General features: G+C 41.4%; 7 protein-coding genes across 8 annotated transcripts in view; all 7 read left to right on the top strand.

The window, feature by feature from the left end:
- The first annotated feature begins 98 nt into the window (after nt 1-98).
- LOC138597802 (protocadherin alpha-3-like) lies at nt 99-3,683 on the top strand. The gene is made up of 2 exons (XM_069669322.1): nt 99-2,456; nt 3,657-3,683. The coding sequence occupies exons 1-2, from the start codon at nt 99-101 to the stop codon at nt 3,681-3,683; spliced, it is 2,385 nt and encodes a 794-aa protein (XP_069525423.1).
- Nucleotides 3,684-3,928: 245 nt separating this feature from the next.
- On the top strand, nt 3,929-7,012 carry LOC138597801 (protocadherin alpha-8-like). Its single transcript, XM_069669321.1, has 2 exons — nt 3,929-6,274; nt 6,995-7,012. The coding sequence occupies exons 1-2, from the start codon at nt 3,929-3,931 to the stop codon at nt 7,010-7,012; spliced, it is 2,364 nt and encodes a 787-aa protein (XP_069525422.1).
- A 439-nt stretch (nt 7,013-7,451) lies between these two features.
- On the top strand, nt 7,452-10,559 carry LOC138597800 (protocadherin alpha-8-like). The gene is made up of 2 exons (XM_069669320.1): nt 7,452-9,834; nt 10,495-10,559. Exons 1-2 carry the CDS (start codon nt 7,452-7,454, stop codon nt 10,557-10,559), a joined length of 2,448 nt encoding a protein of 815 aa, XP_069525421.1.
- Nucleotides 10,560-10,890: 331 nt separating this feature from the next.
- On the top strand, nt 10,891-13,356 carry LOC138597798 (protocadherin alpha-8-like). The gene is made up of 2 exons (XM_069669319.1): nt 10,891-13,248; nt 13,339-13,356. The coding sequence occupies exons 1-2, from the start codon at nt 10,891-10,893 to the stop codon at nt 13,354-13,356; spliced, it is 2,376 nt and encodes a 791-aa protein (XP_069525420.1).
- A 926-nt stretch (nt 13,357-14,282) lies between these two features.
- LOC138597932 (protocadherin alpha-C2-like) overlaps nt 14,283-25,258 on the top strand; it is a 139,240-nt gene continuing 128,264 nt past the window's right edge. The window contains exon 1 of one of the 2 annotated variants that reach the window (XM_069669509.1): nt 14,283-16,640. In XM_069669509.1, coding sequence (XP_069525610.1) covers nt 14,283-16,640 — 2,358 coding nt within the window. Of the gene's footprint in view, nt 16,641-20,024; nt 22,377-25,258 lie in introns of those variants that run through there. The other variant, XM_069669510.1, reaches the window with a different exon arrangement.
- LOC138598442 (protocadherin gamma-A11-like) lies at nt 17,155-19,524 on the top strand. The gene has a single exon (XM_069670231.1). It carries the CDS (start codon nt 17,155-17,157, stop codon nt 19,522-19,524), a length of 2,370 nt encoding a protein of 789 aa, XP_069526332.1.
- The window catches only part of LOC138597933 (protocadherin gamma-C5-like), a 456,071-nt gene continuing 453,707 nt past the window's right edge, over nt 22,895-25,258 (top strand). Inside the window, exon 1 of the mRNA XM_069669525.1 lies at nt 22,895-25,246. Within this exon, the coding sequence (XP_069525626.1) occupies nt 22,895-25,246 (2,352 nt within the window). The remainder of the gene's footprint in view (nt 25,247-25,258) is intronic.

Here is a 25,258-nt window from a genome sequence, read left to right as displayed (position 1 = left end):
AAGAGAGTGGATAATAACTTAGAAGAAAGTGCTGGATTCTGTTTCTACAACGTAGTTGTTGATCCTGTGATGGATAACTGAAATCTTCGGGTTTAACCATGGAACAAAGAACCTGGAAACCACAACGCGCGCGAGGATATTTGCTGGGCTGCGTGGTCGCTGCGCTTTTGTGGAGTGTTGCCTCTGCGGAAATACGATATTCAATCTCCGAGGAAGTTAACGAAGGAACTGTGGTTGGAAATATAGCAAAGGATTTGGGACTAGATAAAAACACTTTGAAAGACAGGAAGTATCGGATTGTTTCTAGTACTGCGGACCCTCTTTTCCACGTGAATCAGAACGATGGCATCCTGTATGTGAGCCGAAAGATTGACAGAGAAGAGGTGTGCGCGCAGAGCAATACGTGTTTGATGAATCTGAAAACAGTGCTAGAAAACCCGCTCGAGGTCCATTATGTGGCAGTGGAGGTGCTGGACATCAATGACCATCTTCCCACTTTCCCAGAAACAGAGAAAAGGTTTGAGATTTCAGAGTCCGTGCTACCCGGAGCAAGATTTCAGCTTAAACCTTCACGTGATCTGGACAGTGGTCAGTTCTCTGTTCAGCAGTATAAACTCAGCCAAAACGATCACTTTCGTTTGGATGTAAAGAATAAAGGGAACGATGGTAAAATACCTATATTAGTGGTTCAAAAGTCTTTGGATAGGGAAACAGCTAAAAGCCACTCATTGTTACTGACCGCACTGGATGGAGGCAGACCTCCGAAATCTGGCGACATGAATATTCTAGTAAATGTTTTAGATGTCAATGATAACGCCCCTATATTCTTTAAAGATGTTTATTCTGTGACGCTCAATGAAAACGCTCCAGTAGGTACAACAGTCATACAAGTAAATGCAACTGATTTAGACGAGGGTCCAAACGGAGATGTGGTTTATTCATTCAGTAACAGTATGAATCAAAATATATTAAATTTATTTAATGTCGATCCAGTAACAGGTGTAATTACAGTTAAAGGTTTAATAGACTTTGAGGTGAATGACATATATGAAATTGAAATTGAAGCATCGGATAAAGGTCTCGCTCCTCTAACAACAGAGAAAAGCGTTATTATCAAGATAGTTGATGTGAATGATAACGCACCTGAGATTGAAGTGACCTCTTTTTCAAGCTCCATCCCTGAAGACTCCAGACCTGGAACTACAGTTGCCCTCATCAGTGTCAATGACCTGGACTCTGGTCTCAATGGAAAAGTTATTTGCTCCATAAGTGAGGATGTTCCTTTTGCTTTATCACCATCCTTACAAGACAAAATGTATTCATTAGTCACCAAAACACCTCTGGACAGAGAGAAACAGTCACATTATGACCTCACAATAACTGCAAAAGACGCTGGTCATCCTCCACTATCGTCTGAAAAGACAATAAGCGTCGTGGTGTCAGATGTGAATGACAACAGTCCAGAGTTTTCACTGAGTCCTTATACTTTCTATGTGACTGAAGCTAATGAGCCAGGTACCTCTGTGTTTTCTGTTAAAGCTTTTGATCGTGATGAGAACGACAACGCACTTATTTCATATCATATTCTCAGAGATGGAAGCGGAGACAATAAATTAACTTCATTTTTAAATATAAACTCTGAAAGTGGAGATATTTTGGCGCTGAAAAGTTTCGACTTTGAAACAGTGAAAACGTTCCACTTCCAAGTTGTCGCCACAGATTCTGGAACTCCGTCACTAAGCAGCAACGTCACAGTGAACGTGTTCATTCTGGATCAGAACGACAACGCTCCAGTCATCCTGTATCCAGTCAGCTCCAACGGTTCTGCTGAAGGTGTGGAGGAGATTCCCCGCAATGTGAACGCAGGACACTTGGTGACTAAAGTCAGAGCCTATGACGCTGATATAGGCTATAACGGCTGGTTACTGTTTTCACTGCAGGAAGTGACTGAGCACAGTCTCTTTACTTTGGACCGCTATACAGGACAGATCAGAACACTTCGCTCATTCACAGAGACAGACGAGGCTGAGCATAAACTGGTCATACTGGTCAAAGACAATGGGAACGTGTCCCTTTCAGCAACAGCTACTGTCATTGTCAAAGTCGTGGAGCCCAAAGAGGCTTTTGCTGCTTCTGATGTTAAAAGTGCAACAAAGGATGATGAGGAGAATAATGTGACTTTTTATCTCATGATAACTTTGGGCTCAGTTTCAGCACTTTTCCTCATCAGTATCATCGTGCTGATTGCAATGCAGTGCTCCAAATCCACAGACTATACTTCCAAATATCTACAAGAGACTAATTATGACGGGACACTGTGTCACAGCATCCAGTACAGATCTGGAGACAAACGCTACATGTTAGTGGGACCCAGAATGAGTATAGGATCTACTATAGTCCCGGGCAGCCACGCTAATACACTAGTGCTCCCTGACAGGAGGAGACCATCTGGAGAGGTAAGACATATTTTTTCAGCTTTCTCCTCCCCAAAAGAACAGCACTACGTCATTTGCCATGGATACGTTGAAAGCATTTACAAAGTCTTTTATTGCTTTGTTGCTTAAATCAGTCATTCAGGAAACACTCACTCAGTATTCATTAATTACTAAGTCATTACGGCTAAATACTCATTAATTCCTAAGCAGCTTCTTTTGTGTATTGTATTGCGAAGTGTTTCCAACAAAACTTTTCATTAAAGACAGTGGAAACATCTCGATCGTGGTTATGGTCTGAGGAATATTTTCAGGACTTTGATGACTCATTAGTTGTTGGAACATAATTAGGATAAATTCGGAAAGTTGTGGCTTCTCTGATTACCTTTTTGCTGTAGTAACAGCTTTGTTGTGGCCTTGATATGCTTTTATGCTCGAATCTTTGACCTGTCGGCTTTTTTTTGTTTTCCTTGTCAAAGTTTGTATTATTTAGTTTCAAGACATGTTCTTTTTCTAATAACCTGATAAAAACAGTGAAACAGACTGAACAAGTTGTTTCATATTTATGCATTCCCAACTACAGCGTATAGTTAAACTTGAAAGATATTTTCCAACTGTGAGTGCTTGAAATCATATTCTCTCTGCTGTAATCAGATGAAGATAATCGTTTTTCACACAAACAAAAGCAGAGTTATTTTAGATGTATACTGAGCTCCATCAGGACATCTTTAGTATACCCAAACCACAGTCCATCAAAGATAACACGAAATACTGGTAGGGTATGGTGGTGGAGAAAACGTGAAATAATCCTGTGGCTGTGGTACATTATTAACAAACTTGAAAGGGAATGCTATTACCAGATGCAGCCATAGACAAGTAAAGTTCGTTGTATTCGCTGTCCATGGTGCTGATCATGTTTGCGCCAATTTCCCAGCATGTTTTTCAAGGGCGAGGTAACTTTATCCTCACGTTTTATTTCACATCACTAAATCATATGAGGTATTACATGTACCCACGTGCTGGGTTCCTTTTTTTCACATTTTGAAAAGGTTTGTTTTCCTATGATCAGAAGGAGGGTTTGTGTTAGAAATAAGCAGCCTGCTCATCAATTTCCTTACTTAGTATTTTTTTGGAAGATGTCTCGAGATGAGCAACAATTTATTAAGACACATACAATCTAGCATTCAGTTCATGTGTTACTTCCATTTGATTGTCTGCAATGAGAGTTTTGATCGCATGGTGTCAGTGTAATGGAAAAAAATCAGCATTACATGTGATGTCAGAAAAATTTGGTTCCACCTCTTTTTAGCGTCCTCAGTTCGGTGTTAGCACGGTCGTGTCAGAGCTTTCTGCTGCATTTGGAATATACTCGATTTTCCTCCATGGCTGTCGTTGTCGGAAAAGGATGAATATTTTCACACAGCCTAGTGTTATAGTCGATCATAGCATAGTGATTTTCTTCCTGTAGCTGATTTCTGATGATATCGGGTTTAACCATGGAACAAAGGAGATACGAGAGACGAGGATGTTTGCTTGGTTCCGTGGTCGCTGCACTTTTGTGGAGCGTGGCCACTGCGCAAATACGATACTCAATCTCCGAGGAAGTAAAAGAAGGAACTGTGGTTGGAAATATAGCAAAGGATCTGGGACAGGACAAAGGCAGCTTGAAAGACAGGAAGTACCGGATCGTTTCTGTGGCGGAGCCACTTTTTCATGTAAATCAAAACGACGGAATCCTGTATGTGAGCCGAAAGATTGACAGAGAAGAGGTGTGCGCGCAGAGCAGTACGTGTTTGATAAATCTGAAAACAGTGCTAGAAAACCCGCTTGAGGTCCATTATGTTGAAGTGGAGGTGCTGGATATAAATGATCATCCTCCTAGTTTCCCAGAAACAGAGAAGAGGTTGGAAATATCTGAGTCTGTGTTGCCCGGAGCAAGATTTCAGCTAAAAGCCGCACGGGATCAGGACAGTGGGCATTTTTCCGTTCAGCAATATAAACTCAGCCCCAATCAACACTTCCGTTTGGAAGTTAGAGATAAAGGAGAAGACGGTAAAATACCTATATTGGTTTTGCAAAAATCTTTAGATAGGGAGGCAGCTGGAAGTCACTTATTGCTACTGACGGCGCTGGATGGGGGAAAACCTCCGAAATCCGGCGAAATGAATATTCTAGTGAAAGTTTTGGATGTCAATGATAACACACCGATTTTCAGTAAAGATGTTTACTCTGCTTCGCTCTCTGAAAATGTTCCAGTAGGTACCACTGTCGTTCAAGTGAATGCAACTGATTTAGATGAAGATAAGAATGGAGAGGTCTATTATTCATTTGGTAACAGTGTGAGTAATAAGATATTTAAGCTTTTTGAAATCAATAAAGAGACGGGTGAAATTATTGTGAAAGGTCCTATAGACTATGAGCAAAAGGATAAGTACGAAATAGAAATCGAAGCATCGGATAAAGGTCTGGCGCCGCTTACAACAGAGAAAAGCGTCATCATTAAGATAGTTGACGTGAATGATAACGCACCTGAGATTGAAGTTACCTCTTTCTCAAGCTCCATCCCTGAAGACTCCAGACCTGGAACTACAGTTGCCCTTATCAGTGTCATTGACCTGGACTCTGGTCTCAATGGAAAAGTTATTTGTTCCATAAGTGAGGATGTTACTTTTGCTTTATCACCATCTTTGAAAGATAAAATGTATTCATTAGTAACCAAAACATCTCTGGACAGAGAGAAACAGTCACATTATGACCTGACAATAACTGCAAAAGACGCTGGTCATCCTCCACTATCGTCTGAAAAGATAATAAGCGTCGTGGTGTCAGATGTGAATGACAACAGTCCAGAGTTTTCACTGAGTCCTTATACTTTCTATGTGACTGAAGCTAATGAGCCAGGCACCTCTGTGTTTTCTGTTAAAGCTTTTGATCGTGATGAGAACGACAACGCACTTATTTCATATCATATTATCAGAGATGGAAGCGGAGACAATAAATTAACTTCATTTTTAAATATAAACTCAGAAAGTGGAGATATTTTGGCGCTGAAAAGCTTCGACTTTGAAACAGTGAAAACGTTCCACTTCCAAGTTGTCGCCACAGATTCTGGAATTCCGTCACTAAGCAGCAACGTCACAGTGAACGTGTTCATTCTGGATCAGAACGACAACGCTCCAGTCATCCTGTATCCAGTCAGCTCCAACGGTTCTGCTGAAGGTGTGGAGGAGATTCCCCGCAATGTCAACGCAGGACACTTGGTGACTAAAGTCAGAGCCTATGACGCTGATATAGGATATAACGGCTGGTTACTGTTTTCACTGCAGGAAGTGACTGAGCACAGTCTCTTTACTTTGGACCGCTATACAGGACAGATCAGAACACTTCGCTCCTTCACAGAGACAGACGAGGCTGAGCATAAACTGGTCATACTGGTCAAAGACAATGGGAACGTGTCCCTCTCAGCAACAGCTACTGTCATTGTCAAAATTGTGGAGCCCAAAGAGGCTTTTGCTGCTTCTGATGTTAAAAGTGCAACAAAGGATGATGAGGAGAATAATGTGACTTTTTATCTCATGATAACTTTGGGCTCAGTTTCAGCACTTTTCCTCATCAGTATCATCGTGCTGATTGCAATGCAGTGCTCCAAATCCACAGACTATACTTCCAAATATCTACAAGAGACTAATTATGACGGGACACTGTGTCACAGCATCCAGTACAGATCTGGAGACAAACGCTATATGTTAGTGGGACCCAGAATGAGTATAGGATCTACTATAGTCCCGGGCAGCCACGCTAATACACTAGTGCTCCCTGACAGGAGGAGACCGTCTGGAGAGGTAAGGAATCAAATAAAGCTATTTACCCTAAATAATATTTATTTTTTGCTTTCGTTTTATTAATGATACATTGAATTCAGTGAATGTCAATCCGGATAACCAATGAAAAGTGTATTAGATCTTAATTGTATTAGTCGCTCAAGCTGGTCACTAATTTGACATGCAGGATCATTATATTGTCTTTTCCTTTAAAAATACTGGATTTAGCGCACTGGTGCCCTGTCTGCATATTCTACTAATTGAGTTGAACGTTTGTGTGTTTTGTTTTAGTTACAATTATTGGTTGTTTTAAGTAAATAATTAATTAACCTTCTCTTTATACTAGTGATTAAAAAAGAAAGAAGCTGAAGTAACTAACAGCTGATTTAACGATGTTCTTGCCTGATGAGGTAGCAAACGGGAGACGATTGTAGTAACACGAGTGCAATGCCTGCGCCAGCCTTTAGACAGCACATAATGAAACCTATACCGAAAATTTACCAGGACAATATGACAGCTGTGCAAATCTTTTTAAATATTTGAAAAATAAACTTTTCACTTAATTACACCAAATCGTGATAGGTAGTTAGACAGAAGGACAATGACAAGTGACCTCTGTCCAAGGTGCTGAACGTGCTCTGATAGTTTAACTGGTGTTCATACCACTCACTCACTGTATCTCAGTGTTTTAATTAACACCAGTTGGTCATACACATAAGTGTATACTCGCATGTTGTGCAGAATCATCTCAACATTTAGAAAAGATTTGCTTTATGTATTATTGAAAATAAGTTTCGCGCTGACGGTACGAAGAGACAACGTGTATTTATATTCACCTTGCTATTCTGGCGCTGTCGAATGACAAACTCAGAACAATGCAGGCTATTATTCAGCCAGAGTGCTACTGGCTGTATGATCTTCTGCAATAAGAATTTAGATCGCATGGTGTCAGTGTAATACAAAAAAGAGGCATTACACGAGCTAGTCATCGTGCATTTTGGTTCCACCTCTTTCATACTCCCCATCTCGACATCGTCGCAGTCATTTGTGAGCTTGATGCCGCTGTTGGCAATACTATTGTGTTCGTTTCTTTCGTTGTGGGAAGTGGATGGATAACTTCACATTTGAGAGTTGGATTCTGTCATTATGATGCAGTTTTTGCTTTTTTAACGGAGTTCTGATGATATCGGTTTTCACCATGGAACAAAGGAGATACGAGAGACGAGGGTCGCGAGGATGTTTGCTAAGCTACGTGGTTACTGCGCTTTTGTGGAGCGTGACCACAGCGCAAATACGATATTCAATCTCCGAGGAAGTGAAGGAAGGAACTGTGGTTGGAAATATAGCAAAGGATCTGGGATTAGACAAAAGCACACTGAAAGACAGGAAGTATCGGATTGTTTCTGGTGGTGCGGACCCTCTTTTCCACGTGAATCAAAACAATGGTATCCTGTATGTGAGCCGAAAGATTGATAGAGAAGAGGTGTGCGCGCAGAGCAGTACGTGTTCAATAAATCTGAAAACAGTGCTAGAAAACCCGCTGGAGGTGCACTATGTCGAAGTGGAAGTGCTGGATATAAATGACCATTCTCCCACTTTCCCAGAGGAAGAGAAAACGTTGGAAATTTTCGAGTCTGTGTTGCCCGGAGCAAGATTTCAGCTAAAACCCTCAAGGGATCTAGACAGTGGTCAGTTCTCCGTGCAGCAGTATAAACTCAGCCAAAACGATCACTTCCGTTTGGAAGTTAGGGATAAAGGGGAAGACGGTAAAATACCCATATTAGTTTTGCAAAAATCTTTGGATAGGGAGGCAGCGGGAAGTAAGTCGTTAGTACTGACGGCATTGGATGGGGGAAAACCTCCGAAATTTGGCGAAATGAATATTCTAGTAAAAGTTTTGGATGTCAATGATAACACACCGATTTTCAGTAAGGATGTTTACTCTGTTACGCTCTCAGAAAATGCTCCAATAGGTACCACTGTCGTACAAGTGAATGCAACTGATTTGGATGAAGGTCAGAATGGAGAGGTCTATTATTCATTTGGTAACAGTGTGAGTAATAAGTTGTTTAAGCTTTTTGAAATTAACCCAACAACAGGTGAGATCATTGTTAAAGGTCTTATAGATTATGAGCAAAAGGATAAGTACGAAATAGAAATCGAAGCATCGGATAAAGGTTTTGCTCCGCTTACAACAGAGAAAAGCGTCATCATCAAGATAGTTGACGTGAATGATAACGCACCTGAGATTGAAGTTACGTCTTTTTCAAGCTCCATCCCTGAAGACTCCAGACCTGGAACTACAGTTGCCCTTATCAGTGTCAATGACCTGGACTCTGGTCTCAATGGAAAAGTAATTTGTTCCATAAGTGAGGATGTTCCTTTTGCTTTATCACCATCCTTACAGAACAAAATGTATTCATTAGTCACCAAAACACCTCTGGACAGAGAGAAACAGTCACATTATGACCTGACAATAACTGCAAAAGACGCTGGTCATCCTCCATTATCGACTGAAAAGACAATAAGCGTCGTGGTGTCAGATGTGAATGACAACAGTCCAGAGTTTTCACTGAGTCCTTATACTTTCTATGTGACTGAAGCTAATGAGCCAGGTACCTCTGTGTTTTCTGTTAAAGCTTTTGATCGTGATGAGAACGACAACGCACTTATTTCATATCATATTCTCAGAGATGGAAGCGAAGACAATAAATTGGCTTCATTTTTAAATATTAACTCAGAAAGTGGAGACATTTTGGCGCTAAAAAGTTTTGACTTTGAAACAGTGAAAACGTTCCACTTCCAAGTTGTCGCCACAGATTCTGGAACTCCGTCACTAAGCAGCAACGTCACAGTGAACGTGTTCATTCTGGATCAGAACGACAACGCTCCAGTCATCCTGTATCCAGTCAGCTCCAACGGTTCTGCTGAAGGTGTGGAGGAGATTCCCCGCAATGTGAACGCAGGACACTTGGTGACTAAAGTCAGAGCCTATGACGCTGATATAGGATATAACGGCTGGTTACTGTTTTCACTGCAGGAAGTGACTGAGCACAGTCTGTTTACTTTGGACCGCTATACAGGACAGATCAGAACACTTCGCTCATTCACAGAGACAGACGAGGCTGAGCATAAACTGGTCATACTGGTCAAAGACAATGGGAACGTGTCCCTCTCAGCAACAGCTACTGTCATTGTCAAAGTTGTGGAGCCCAAAGAGGCTTTTGCTGCTTCTGATGTTAAAAGTGCAACAAAGGATGATGAGGAGAATAATGTGACTTTTTATCTCATGATAACTTTGGGCTCAGTTTCATCACTTTTTCTCATCAGTATCATCGTACTGATTGCAATGCAGTGCTCCAAATCCACAGACTATACTTCCAAATATCTACAAGAGACTAATTATGACGGGACACTGTGTCACAGCATCCAGTACAGATCTGGAGACAAACGCTACATGTTAGTGGGACCCAGGATGAGTATAGGATCTACTATAGTCCCGGGCAGCCACGCTAATACACTAGTGCTCCCTGACAGGAGGAGGCCGTCTGGAGAGGTAAGAGTCTTCTGTGAAAACCATGGCTTGTTTCCAATTGCAGTGAAATTCTTTTGGTTGTTTTACAAGTTTAATCAGTTATCCATTGTTCATAATACCCGAGTAGTTGTTGTCCGACATCATAAAATTGTGAACCAGCTGCAGTTAATTACAATGTATGTGCTTTGAAGCATGCATTGTTGTAACAATAACAACAGTTGTTATAGGCTGACAAACTGTTTTTTGCTATCCACGTTGCCATTTGCCACTTTTTCACTATACACCCAAATCCCTCATCAGTTATACATTGTACTTTACTACATTTATAGAGAACCGTTTAAATCATTCTGAAGTGTCATTTTTAGACAATAATATGATCAGAGCTTTGCAGCCTTCTCTGTTGTCATATTGAGTCACACACGTCCCTGGGTGAAACATTAAGGTTGCATTATTCGCTGTCCATGGTGCTGAAACGTATTGCTCTCATGGCCATGGTGCCTATTAATACAGTCTAAGAAGTGTAAAACCACTTACTTAATTAATGAAATGTCCACTTAGTGTTAGATTCAAAAATATGATATACCATTACATTTCAAAACAACATTTTATGGATGCATATAACTTTATCTGGATTTCTTTTTCGGTTTTTGTTATTGTTTATCTTTAATCTAAGGATAATGTGATTTCCGTTTGCATGTTCATTCAGCTAAAGAGGGCATCTCCTCACTTGAACTGTCGCCCCACAATCTCTATACGCATGGGCAAAAGTAATTAAAAGCAAAAATGTAATTCTGCGTAAATGATAAATATAAAACTTTGATGTCGTTGTAGTGAGCGATGAAATCGCATGGTGTCAGTGTGTTGTGGAAATAACGGCTTTAGTTTGTCGTCATTGCATTTTGGTTCCACCTCTTTGTAGCCCTCTCAGTTCGAAACTGGCAGCATTGCTAAGCGGCTTGCTTCTGCCTTGTCAAATATCGTCCCCAGCCTTTTTAATATTACTGAAAAGGAAAGGAAATTTGTATAGCGGTTATGTTGGACTTATCTGTTACAGCACGATTATTAACCCCGTGAGGAATCGGTATCATTTTGAATTTCAATCATGGAACAAAGAGGATGCGAGGTAAAAAGGGCGAGAAGAAGGTGGATCGTCTGCTTGGTCGCTGCGCTTTTGTGGACCATGGCCTCGGCGCAAATCAGATATTCCATCTCTGAGGAAGTTAACGAAGGAACTGTTGTTGGAAATATAGCAAAGGACTTGGAGTTGGATAAAAGCACGTTGAAAGAGAGGAAGTATCGGATTGTTTCTAGTACTGCGGATCCTCTTTTCCACGTAAATCAGAACAATGGAATTATATATGTGAGCCGGAAAATTGACAGAGAAGAGGTGTGCGAGCAAAGCAATACGTGTTTGATGAATCTAAAAACGGTGCTAGAAAACCCGCTGGAGGTCCATTATGTTGTGGTGGAAGTGCTGGATATAAATGACCATTCTCCGTGTTTCCCGGAAAAAGAGAAAACGTTGGAGATTTCCGAGTCTGTGTTACCTGGAGTACGTATTCCTCTACAACCCGCAAGAGATACAGACGGTGGTCCTTTCTCTGTGCAGCATTATAAACTCAGCCCCAATGACCACTTCCGTTTGGAAGTTAAAGATAAAGGAGAAGACGGTAAAATACCAACATTAATTGTGCAAAAATCTTTAGATAGGGAAATTGCAAGAAGCCATTCATTAGTGCTGACCGCATTGGATGGAGGCAAACCTCCGAAATCTGGTGTTATGAATATTCTGGTAAATGTTTTGGATATTAATGATAACGCGCCTGTTTTCTCTCAAGATGTTTATTCTGTGATGCTTGATGAAAATGCTCCAGTAGGTACAACAGTCATTCAAGTAAATGCAACTGATTTAGACGACGGGCCGAATGGGGATGTAGTTTATTCTTTTAGTAACAGTGTGAATCGAAAATTATTTAAGCTTTTCGAAATTAATCCATCAACAGGCGAGATTATTGTTAAAACTTTAATAGATTATGAGGAGAAGGACAGATATGAAATAGAAATTCAAGCATCTGATAAAGGCCTAGCTCCTCTAGCGACACAAAAAAGCGTCATCATAAAGATAGTTGACGTGAATGATAACGCACCTGAGATTGAAGTTACCTCTTTCTCAAGCTCCATCCCTGAAGACTCCAGACCTGGAACTACAGTTGCCCTTATCAGTGTCAATGACCTGGACTCTGGTCTCAATGGAAAAGTTATTTGCTCCATAAGTGAGGATGTTCCTTTCACGTTATCACCATCCTTACAAGACAAAATGTATTCATTAGTCACCAAAACACCTCTGGACAGAGAGAAACAGTCACATTATGACCTGACAATAACTGCAAAAGACGCTGGTCATCCTCCATTATCGTCTGAAAAGACAATAAGCGTCGTGGTGTCAGATGTGAATGACAACAGTCCAGAGTTTTCACTGAGTCCTTATACTTTCTATGTGACTGAAGCTAATGAGCCAGGTACCTCTGTGTTTTCTGTTAAAGCTTTTGATCGTGATGAGAACGACAACGCACTTATTTCATATCATATTCTCAGAGATGGAAGCGAAGACAATAAATTGGCTCCATTTTTGAATATTAACTCTGAAAGTGGAGATATTTTGGCGCTGAAAAGTTTCGACTTTGAAACAGTGAAAACGTTCCACTTCCAAGTTGTCGCCACAGATTCTGGAACTCCGTCACTAAGCAGCAACGTCACAGTGAACGTGTTCATTTTGGATCAGAACGACAACGCTCCAGTCATCCTGTATCCAGTCAACTCCAACGGCTCTGCTGAAGGTGTGGAGGAGATTCCCCGCAATGTGAACGCAGGACACTTGGTGACTAAAGTCAGAGCCTATGACGCTGATATAGGATATAACGGCTGGTTGCTGTTTTCACTGCAGGAAGTGACTGAGCACAGTCTCTTTACTTTGGACCGCTATACAGGACAGATCAGAACACTTCGCTCATTCACAGAGACAGACGAGGCTGAGCATAAACTGGTCATACTGGTCAAAGATAATGGGAACGTGTCCCTCTCAGCAACAGCTACTGTCATTGTCAAAGTCGTGGAGCCCAAAGAGGCTTTTGCTGCTTCCGATGTTAAAAGTGCAACAAAGCATGATGAGGAGAATAATGTGACTTTTTATCTCATGATAACTTTGGGCTCAGTTTCAGCACTTTTTCTCATCAGTATCATCGTGCTGATTGCAATGCAGTGCTCCAAATCCACAGACTATACTTCCAAATATCTACAAGAGACTAATTATGACGGGACACTGTGTCACAGCATCCAGTACAGATCTGGAGACAAACGCTACATGTTAGTGGGACCCAGGATGAGTATAGGATCTACTATAGTCCCGGGCAGCCACGCTAATACACTAGTGCTCCCTGACAGGAGGAGCCCGTCTGGAGAGGTAAGAGAAATGTGCACAAAGAATATAACAGTTGAATAATAATACGCGGTGTATTCATGTAATGACAATCTTAATACACACACTGCACAGGTCAACATCAAACAATGATCAGAAATTCATGTTTCATAAACTTTTGTTTGAAGAAACAAACTCAGCCCTTATTGGTGCACCTGTACAATGTGGAGCAGACTAATTCAGTGTAGCTGATTTTTGATGGCCAGTTGCGTCAGAGACTTTTTTTGCCTTCATGAATTAATGAGAATATAGGTTACATTTCAGAAACATGGACGATCGAAAGTAAAACTTGTTGGAGCATGTTTATCATTTCTGATGTTGGAAAACTGCATGTCTATCTTGTACAGCCATCATTCATTTTTTTAGGATACACACAAAGTTGTCTTTCTATTGTTGGACAGCAAGGGATACACAGTGTGTGTGATAATGTTTTACATAACGCTCACATGTTCAGTACTTGCGTCAAAAAGTGTGTCCTGTATAAAAATAACGGTGCGTTTGAGTGCAGTGGGAGTTGTCGCTATCCGTGGTGCTGAAGGTAGTTGTTTTTTTTTAACTTTGGTATTTTTCTTGAAATGTCACAGAAATAAGACCTTTGTCGCAGTCTGGATACTTGTAAATAGTTTATCTGTAAAGAAGGACCTGATTGTGACTGAAGTACATTGTTTTGCATAACAATAATATGAAATGTGTCACTACATATTAACAGGCTGTTTGTTTCAGTTATCGGAGGAACTTTTGATGTTACTATATTTACATATGAACAGTGTTGCAATAACTTTCTGAATCGCATGGTGTCGTTACAATAGCAAATGTTGAGTCAAAGGCTGTTCGTCATCATCCTAAGGTCCAACCCTGTATTTCAGCATAACGTGGGAATAGCTTGAACACTAAACTAGCTCTTTATGAGTCTGGGCTGTCCTGGCGATGGGGCGCAGTTTGCAAAGAAAACGGCTGATTAATTATTGTTAACTATACAATTATAGATCCCGGAATAATTATTCCTTCTTCTGTACATGATGGCACAAAGCGGACGCCAGGCGTGGTCAAAGCGATGGGGATGCGTCGCCTTCATGGTGGCTTTGGTAACGTTTTGGAGCGAAGCATCTGCTCAGATCAGATATTCCATCTCCGAGGAGGTAAAAGAAGGAACTGTTGTTGGAAGCATTGCGAAAGACTTGGGCATTGACAAAGCTACGCTGAATGACAGAGATTATCGTATTGTTGGCAGTTCCGCGGAACCCCTCTTTCGTTTGAATAAGGACGACGGTATCCTGTATGTCAGCAGGAAAGTGGACAGGGAGGAAATCTGCGAACGAAGCAGCGCGTGTATAATCAACCTTAAAACCGTGCTAGAAAACCCTCTGGAAATTCATTATGTGGCTGTAGAGGTGCTGGATGTAAACGACCATTCCCCCGTTTTTCCGGAGAAAGAGAAACGACTGGAGATATTTGAGTCGACATTACCGGGAGCAAGGTTTCAGCTCCAACCTGCACGCGACCCTGATGGCGGTCAGTTTACTGTTCAGCAGTATAGACTAAGCCACAATGAGCATTTTCGTTTGGAAGTGAAGGAGAGGGGCGAAGACCGTAAGATGCCCTTTCTGATCTTACAGAAGCAGTTAGACAGAGAGGCTATGAGAGAGCACAAGCTCGTGCTCACAGCTATTGATGGTGGGAAGCCGGCGAGGTCTGGAACAATAGGAATAATGATTGAGGTGCTTGATGTTAATGACAATTCCCCAGTTTTTACAAACGATGTATATTCTGTTATGTTAAATGAAAACGCGGCCCCTGGTACCTTAGTTGTTCAGGTTAATGCAACTGATTTGGATGAGGGCGCAAATGGTGAGATCGTTTTCTCATTCGGGAAAGAAGTTGATGCACATTTGCAAAAACTATTTAACATAGACTCAAGCACAGGTGAAATTAAAGTGACCGGTGTGATTGATTTTGAAGAAAACCAAAGTTATGAAATTGATATACAAGCTTCAGATAAGGGTCCTTTCCCCATTTCCTCAGACAAAACTGTGATTATAAAGATAGTCGACCTTAACGATAATCCCCCAGAGATTGAACTCACATCCTTTTCCAAATCGGTTCCTGAGGATTCAAGAGTTGGAACAACTGTAGCTTTAATCAGCGTCAATGATTTAGATTCAGGCCCAAATGGAAAAGTTTCTTGCTTTATACGTGAGGACGTTCCTTTCGCTATTTCTCCATCTTTGCAAGATAATATGTACGCTATTGTGACTAAATCACACCTGGACAGAGAAGAAAAGTCTTTATATGAATTTACAATTGTTGCAAAGGACACTGGGGAGCCATCACTGTCATCTGAAAAGTTAATAAGTGTGGTTGTTTCAGATGTGAATGATAACAAACCACAGTTTTCTCTAAGCCCTTATACGTTCTATATTAATGAAAATAATGACCTTGTGTCACCTGTATTTTCAGTTAGAGCATCTGACCTTGATGATAGTGATAATGCGCATATTTCATATCACATCTCGAGAGAAAGCAGTGGAGATAGTGCTGGGCTGTTTTTAAATATCAACTCTGAAAGTGGAGATATTTTGGCGCTGAAAAGTTTCGACTTTGAAACAGTGAAAACGTTCCACTTCCAAGTTGTCGCCACAGATTCTGGAACTCCGTCACTAAGCAGCAACGTCACAGTGAACGTGTTCATTCTGGATCAGAACGACAACGCTCCAGTCATCCTGTATCCAGTCAGCTCCAACGGTTCTGCTGAAGGTGTGGAGGAGATTCCCCGCAATGTGAACGCAGGACACTTGGTGACTAAAGTCAGAGCCTATGACGCTGATATAGGATATAACGGCTGGTTGCTGTTTTCACTGCAGGAAGTGACTGAGCACAGTCTCTTTGCTTTGGACCGCTATACAGGACAGATCAGAACACTTCGCTCATTCACAGAGACAGACGAGGCTGAGCATAAACTGGTCATACTGGTCAAAGACAATGGGAACGTGTCCCTCTCAGCAACAGCTACTGTCATTGTCAAAGTTGTGGAGCCCAAAGAGGCTTTTGCTGCTTCCGATGTTAAAAGTGCAACAAAGGATGATGAGGAGAATAATGTGACTTTTTATCTCATGATAACTTTGGGCTCAGTTTCAGCACTTTTTCTCATCAGCATCATCGTGCTGATTGCAATGCAGTGCTCCAAATCCACAGACTATACTTCCAAATATCTACAAGAGACTAATTATGACGGGACACTGTGTCACAGCATCCAGTACAGATCTGGAGACAAACGCTACATGTTAGTGGGACCCAGGATGAGTATAGGATCTACTATAGTCCCGGGCAGCCACGCTAATACACTAGTGCTCCCTGACAGGAGGAGACCGTCTGGAGAGGTAAGAAAATGGTTTTAGCCAATTAATGGACTAATGGAAGTTATTAATATTTTTTTATTAATTATATGATAAATTATTATACAATACAAATAAAAACTACGCCAGTTATATTGTCTGAAAATGCAGTGTATTGTGACAGGAAACGTGGTTCACTTATTTCTTTTCATGCTTGCACCCTCAGCAGGCTATGAAAAAGTTTAACCACTGATAATAGGACGTTTTTTGTGATTGGAAGTGTATCTGCACTGTAACATGAGCTCGCTTGGTGTCACTGCTTGTGGAAATGAACGGCTCTCAGTTGAACCTCCTCTGCGTCACGTGAGTAGTTTGATGCTTTTTCGCGAAAGGAAGCACTCGTGCTTGGGAGGGCGATGGCTTCATACGTTTGCCTCTTTCCCCTACATTTTTATTATTATTAGGCATTGCCAATTTTTGTTCAAAATGCTTGTTCCTGTGTAGATATGTTAGATTAGCACATCTACAGTCGTCTTGTTTTGTTGTTTTTTAATACAAAATGGCACGACGAGGACGCAGCGCATGGTTTGAGCGCCTGGTCGTTCTCATTGTTTCCTTGGATTTTACCTTCAATGTTGTTTCGGCACAGCTTCGGTACTCTATTGCTGAAGAGCTAACAGTGGGTGCTGTTGTTGGGAATATTGCGAAAGATTTAGGGCTGGATCACAGTGCTCTGAATACCAGAGGATTTCGCATCGTTTCTGGATCTACGGAACCGTTGTTTCAACTCAACAATCATGGCATCTTACACGTTAACCGAAAAATAGACAGAGAGGAGGTGTGCGAACGGATCAGCAGCTGCGTTATAAACATCAAGACTGTGCTGGAGAACCCGTTAGAGGTGCATTACGTTGCTATTGAGGTTTTGGATGTAAACGATCACACCCCCACCTTCTCTGACAACGAGACGCATTTACAGATATCAGAGTCTGCTTTACCTGGGGCGCGTTTTCAGCTACAAGCCGCTCGTGATCCGGACAGTGATGTGTATTCCATTCAACAGTACAGGCTCAGTCAAAATGACCATTTTCGTCTGGAGGTGAAAGATAGAGGAAAAGATGGTAAAATTCCTCTTTTGTATTTGCATAAACCTCTGGACAAAGAAACATCAAGAAGTCACAGATTAATGCTGACAGCTGTTGATGGAGGAAAGCCTGCTAAATCAGGAACCATGGCAATTATTGTTAATGTTTTGGATGTAAATGACAACATGCCAGTTTTTGCCAAAGACACATATTCTGCGGTACTTAAAGAAAATTCACCTATTGGCACAACTATCGTGCAGGTGAACGCCACTGATTTAGATGATGGATTAAATGGGGAGGTGATTTATTCGTTTGGCGATAATGTAAATAATAAGTTACGCAAACTTTTTGAAGTTGATGCAAATACCGGTGAAATTATTGTGAAAGGATTGATAGATTTTGAAGCAAATGATAGGTACGAAATTGATATTAAAGCTTCTGATAAAGGACCAGTCCCCCTAGAAACAGAAAAAAGTGTTATAATAACTATAGTGGATCTAAATGACAATATACCTGAGATTGAGGTGACATCTTTTTCGACAGCAATTCCTGAGGACTCCAAACCAGGAACGACAGTAGCATTGATAAGTGTGAATGATAAAGATTCAGGTGTCAATGGAAAGGTGATCTGTTATATCAGTGAGGACGTTCCTTTTACATTAACACCATCTTTACAAGACAACATGTACTCTATAGTCACCAAATCTCTGCTGGATAGAGAGCAGCAGTCCAAGTATGATGTCACTATAATTGCTAAAGATAGTGGCGAACAACCTTTGTCATCTCAGAGGACAATAAGTGTGACTGTATCAGATGTGAATGACAACAGCCCAGAGTTTTCAACAAGTCCATATATTTTCTATGTTGTTGAGAACAATGTTGCAGGAGCCTCTTTGTTTTCAGTGAGTGCTCATGATTGTGATGAGGGTGATAATGCTGTTATATCTTACAACATTATGAGAAATGGAGATGAGCACAAAACATTTACATCCTTTCTAAACATTAACTCAGAAAGTGGAGATATTTTGGCGCTGAAAAGTTTCGATTTTGAAACAGTGAAAACGTTCCAGTTCCAAGTTGTCGCCACAGATTCTGGAACTCCGTCACTAAGCAGCAACGTCACAGTGAACGTGTTCATTCTGGATCAGAACGACAACGCTCCAGTCATCCTGTATCCAGTCAGCTCCAACGGTTCTGCTGAAGGTGTGGAGGAGATTCCCCGCAATGTCAACGCAGGACACTTGGTGACTAAAGTCAGAGCCTATGACGCTGATATAGGATATAACGGCTGGTTACTGTTTTCACTGCAGGAAGTGACTGAGCACAGTCTCTTTGCTTTGGACCGCTATACAGGACAGATCAGAACACTTCGCTCCTTCACAGAGACAGACGAGGCTGAGCATAAACTGGTCATACTGGTCAAAGACAATGGGAACGTGTCCCTCTCAGCAACAGCTACTGTCATTGTCAAAGTTGTGGAGCCCAAAGAGGCTTTTGCTGCTTCCGATGTTAAAAGTGCAACAAAGGATGATGAGGAGAATAATGTGACTTTTTATCTCATGATAACTTTGGGCTCAGTTTCAGCACTTTTTCTCATCAGTATCATCGTGCTGATTGCAATGCAGTGCTCCAAATCCACAGACTATACTTCCAAATATCTACAAGAGACTAATTATGACGGGACACTGTGTCACAGCATCCAGTACAGATCTGGAGACAAACGCTACATGTTAGTGGGACCCAGGATGAGTATAGGATCTACTATAGTCCCGGGCAGCCACGCTAATACACTAGTGCTCCCTGACAGGAGGAGGCCGTCTGGAGAGGTAAGAAAATGGCTTTAGCCAATTAATGGACTAATGGAAGTTATTCATATTTATTTATTAATTATATGATAAATTATTATAAAATACAAATAAAAACTGCACCAGTTATATTGTCTGGAAATGCAGTGTATTGTGACAGGAAACGTGGTTCACTTATTTCTTTTCATGCTTGCACCCTCAGCAGGCTATGAAAAAGTTTAACCACTGAGAATAGGAAGTTTTTTGTGATTGAAAGTGTATCTGCAATGTAACATGAGCTCGCTTGGTGTCACTGCTTGTGGAAATGAACGGCTCTCAGTTGAACCTCCTCTGCGTCACGTGAGTAGTTTGATGAATTTTCGCGAAAGGAAGCACTCGTGCTTGGGAGGGCGATGGCTTCATACGTTTGCCTCTTTTCCCTACATTTTTATTATTATTAGGCATTGCCAATTTTTGTTCAAAATGCTTGTTCCTGTGTAGACTCATATGTTAGATTAGCACATATACAGTCGCCTTGTTTTGTTGTTTTTTAATACAAAATGGCACGACGAGGACGCAGCGCATGGTTTGAGCGCCTGGTCGTTCTCATTGTTTCCTTGGATTTTACCTTCAATGTTGTTTCGGCACAGCTTCGGTACTCTATTGCTGAAGAGCTAACAGTGGGTGCTGTTGTTGGGAATATTGCGAAAGATTTAGGGCTGGATCACAGTGCTTTGAATACCAGAGGATTTCGCATCGTTTCTGGATCTACGGAACCGTTGTTTCAACTCAACAATCATGGCATCTTACACGTTAACCGAAAAATAGACAGAGAGGAGGTGTGCGAACGGATCAGCAGCTGCGTTATAAACATCAAGACTGTGCTGGAGAACCCGTTAGAGGTGCATTACGTTGCTATTGAGGTTTTGGATGTAAACGATCACACCCCCACCTTCTCTGACAACGAGACTCATTTACAGATATCAGAGTCTGCTTTACCTGGGGCGCGTTTTCAGCTACAAGCCGCTCGTGATCCGGACAGTGATGTGTATTCTATTCAACAGTACAGGCTCAGTCAAAATGACCATTTCCGACTTGAGGTTAAAGGTGGAGGAGAGGATGGGAAAATTCCAGTTTTGTATTTGCATAAACCGCTGGACAAAGAAACATCAAGAAGTCACAGATTAATGCTGACAGCTGTTGATGGAGGAAAGCCTGCTAAATCAGGAACCATGGCAATTATTGTTAATGTTTTGGATGTAAATGACAACATGCCAGTTTTTGCCAAAGACTCCTATTCTGCAAAGCTTAATGAAAATTCACCTATTGGCACAACTATCCTGCAGGTGAACGCCACAGATTTAGATGATGGCTTAAATGGGGAGGTGGTTTATTCGTTCGGCAATAATGTAAATAATAAATTACGCAAACTTTTTGAAGTTGATGCAAATACCGGTGAAATTATTGTGAAAGGATTGATAGATTTTGAAGCAAAAGACAGATATGAAATTAATATTAAAGCTTCTGATAAAGGACCAGTCCCCCTAGAAACAGAAAAAAGTGTCATAATAACTATAGTTGACCTGAATGACAACGCACCTGAGATTGAGGTGACATCTTTTTCTAAAGCAATTCCTGAGGACTCCAAACCAGGAACGACAGTAGCATTGATAAGTGTGAGTGATAAAGATTCAGGTGTCAATGGAAAGGTGATCTGTTATATCAGTGAGGACGTTCCGTTTACATTAACACCATCTTTACAAGACAACATGTACTCTATAGTCACCAAATCTCTGCTGGATAGAGAGCAGCAGTCCAAGTATGATGTCACTATAATTGCTAAAGATGGTGGAGAACAACCTTTGTCATCTCAGAGGACAATAAGTGTGACTGTATCAGATGTGAATGACAACAGCCCAGAGTTTTCAACAAGTCCATATACTTTCTATGTTGTTGAGAACAATGTTGCAGGAGCCTCTTTGTTTTCAGTGAGTGCTCATGATTGTGATGAGGGTGATAATGCTGTTATATCTTACAACATTATGAGAAATGGAGATGAGCACAAAACATTTACATCCTCTCTTAACATTAACTCAGAAAGTGGAGATATTTTGGCGCTGAAAAGTTTCGACTTTGAAACAGTGAAAATGTTCCACTTCCAAGTTGTCGCCACAGATTCTGGAACTCCGTCACTAAGCAGCAACGTCACAGTGAACGTGTTCATTCTGGATCAGAACGACAACGCTCCAGTCATCCTGTATCCAGTCAGCTCCAACGGTTCTGCTGAAGGTGTGGAGGAGATTCCCCGCAATGTCAACGCAGGACACTTGGTGACTAAAGTCAGAGCCTATGACGCTGATATAGGATATAACGGCTGGTTACTGTTTTCACTGCAGGAAGTGACTGAGCACAGTCTCTTTACTTTGGACCGCTATACAGGACAGATCAGAACACTTCGCTCATTCACAGAGACAGACGAGGCTGAGCATAAACTGGTCATACTGGTCAAAGACAATGGGAACGTGTCCCTCTCAGCAACAGCTACTGTCATTGTCAAAGTCGTGGAGCCCAAAGAGGCTTTTGCTGCTTCCGATGTTAAAAGTGCAACAAAGGATGATGAGGACAATAATGTGACTTTTTATCTCATGATAACTTTGGGCTCAGTTTCAGCACTTTTTCTCATCAGTATCATCGTGCTGATTGCAATGCAGTGCTCCAAATCCACAGACTATACTTCCAAATATCTACAAGAGACTAATTATGACGGGACACTGTGTCACAGCATCCAGTACAGATCTGGAGACAAACGCTACATGTTAGTGGGACCCAGGATGAGTATAGGATCTACTATAGTCCCGGGCAGCCACGCTAATACACTAGTGCTCCCTGACAGGAGGAGGCCGTCTGGAGAGGTAAGAAAATGGCTTTAGCCAATTAATGGACTAATGGAAGTTATTCATATTTATTTATTAATTATATGATAAATTATTATAAAATACAAATAAAAACTGCACCAGTTATATTGTCTGGAAATGCAGTGTATTGTGACAGGAAACGTGGTTCACTTATTTCTTTTCATGCTTGCACCCTCAGCAGGCTATGAAAAAGTTTAACCACTGAGAATAGGAAGTTTTTTGTGATTGAAAGTGTATCTGCAATGTAACATGAGCTCGCTTGGTGTCACTGCTTGTGGAAATGAACGGCTCTCAGTTGAACCTCCTCTGCGTCACGTGAGTAGTTTGATGAATTTTCGCGAAAGGAAGCACTCGTGCTTGGGAGGGCGATGGCTTCATACGTTTGCCTCTTTTCCCTACATTTTTATTATTATTAGGCATTGCCAATTTTTGTTCAAAATGCTTGTTCCTGTGTAGACTCATATGTTAGATTAGCACATATACAGTCGCCTTGTTTTGTTGTTTTTTAATACAAAATGGCACGACGAGGACGCAGCGCATGGTTTGAGCGCCTGGTCGTTCTCATTGTTTCCTTGGATTTTACCTTCAATGTTGTTTCGGCACAGCTTCGGTACTCTATTGCTGAAGAGCTAACAGTGGGTGCTGTTGTTGGGAATATTGCGAAAGATTTAGGGCTGGATCACAGTGCTTTGAATACCAGAGGATTTCGCATCGTTTCTGGATCTACGGAACCGTTGTTTCAACTCAACAATCATGGCATCTTACACGTTAACCGAAAAATAGACAGAGAGGAGGTGTGCGAACGGATCAGCAGCTGCGTTATAAACATCAAGACTGTGCTGGAGAACCCGTTAGAGGTGCATTACGTTGCTATTGAGGTTTTGGATGTAAACGATCACACCCCCACCTTCTCTGACAACGAGACTCATTTACAGATATCAGAGTCTGCTTTACCTGGGGCGCGTTTTCAGCTACAAGCCGCTCGTGATCCGGACAGTGATGTGTATTCTATTCAACAGTACAGGCTCAGTCAAAATGACCATTTCCGACTTGAGGTTAAAGGTGGAGGAGAGGATGGGAAAATTCCAGTTTTGTATTTGCATAAACCGCTGGACAAAGAAACATCAAGAAGTCACAGATTAATGCTGACAGCTGTTGATGGAGGAAAGCCTGCTAAATCAGGAACCATGGCAATTATTGTTAATGTTTTGGATGTAAATGACAACATGCCAGTTTTTGCCAAAGACTCCTATTCTGCAAAGCTTAATGAAAATTCACCTATTGGCACAACTATCCTGCAGGTGAACGCCACAGATTTAGATGATGGCTTAAATGGGGAGGTGGTTTATTCGTTCGGCAATAATGTAAATAATAAATTACGCAAACTTTTTGAAGTTGATGCAAATACCGGTGAAATTATTGTGAAAGGATTGATAGATTTTGAAGCAAAAGACAGATATGAAATTAATATTAAAGCTTCTGATAAAGGACCAGTCCCCCTAGAAACAGAAAAAAGTGTCATAATAACTATAGTTGACCTGAATGACAACGCACCTGAGATTGAGGTGACATCTTTTTCTAAAGCAATTCCTGAGGACTCCAAACCAGGAACGACAGTAGCATTGATAAGTGTGAGTGATAAAGATTCAGGTGTCAATGGAAAGGTGATCTGTTATATCAGTGAGGACGTTCCGTTTACATTAACACCATCTTTACAAGACAACATGTACTCTATAGTCACCAAATCTCTGCTGGATAGAGAGCAGCAGTCCAAGTATGATGTCACTATAATTGCTAAAGATGGTGGAGAACAACCTTTGTCATCTCAGAGGACAATAAGTGTGACTGTATCAGATGTGAATGACAACAGCCCAGAGTTTTCAACAAGTCCATATACTTTCTATGTTGTTGAGAACAATGTTGCAGGAGCCTCTTTGTTTTCAGTGAGTGCTCATGATTGTGATGAGGGTGATAATGCTGTTATATCTTACAACATTATGAGAAATGGAGATGAGCACAAAACATTTACATCCTCTCTTAACATTAACTCAGAAAGTGGAGATATTTTGGCGCTGAAAAGTTTCGACTTTGAAACAGTGAAAATGTTCCACTTCCAAGTTGTCGCCACAGATTCTGGAACTCCGTCACTAAGCAGCAACGTCACAGTGAACGTGTTCATTCTGGATCAGAACGACAACGCTCCAGTCATCCTGTATCCAGTCAGCTCCAACGGTTCTGCTGAAGGTGTGGAGGAGATTCCCCGCAATGTCAACGCAGGACACTTGGTGACTAAAGTCAGAGCCTATGACGCTGATATAGGATATAACGGCTGGTTACTGTTTTCACTGCAGGAAGTGACTGAGCACAGTCTCTTTACTTTGGACCGCTATACAGGACAGATCAGAACACTTCGCTCATTCACAGAGACAGACGAGGCTGAGCATAAACTGGTCATACTGGTCAAAGACAATGGGAACGTGTCCCTCTCAGCAACAGCTACTGTCATTGTCAAAGTCGTGGAGCCCAAAGAGGCTTTTGCTGCTTCCGATGTTAAAAGTGCAACAAAGGATGATGAGGACAATAATGTGACTTTTTATCTCATGATAACTTTGGGCTCAGTTTCAGCACTTTTTCTCATCAGTATCATCGTGCTGATTGCAATGCAGTGCTCCAAATCCACAGACTATACTTCCAAATATCTACAAGAGACTAATTATGACGGGACACTGTGTCACAGCATCCAGTACAGATCTGGAGACAAACGCTACATGTTAGTGGGACCCAGAATGAGTATAGGATCTACTATAGTCCCGGGCAGCCACGCTAATACACTAGTGCTCCCTGACAGGAGGAGGCCGTCTGGAGAGGTAAGAAAGGTC

Source organism: Semicossyphus pulcher, unplaced genomic scaffold (assembly GCF_022749685.1).
Source record: "Semicossyphus pulcher isolate SPU_LCO1_2020_fin unplaced genomic scaffold, fSemPul1.0.p SCAF_2, whole genome shotgun sequence".
NCBI lineage: Eukaryota > Metazoa > Chordata > Actinopteri > Labriformes > Labridae > Semicossyphus > Semicossyphus pulcher.
Note: the sequence above shows the minus strand (reverse complement) of the source record. Positions and strands in the feature narration are given on the sequence as shown.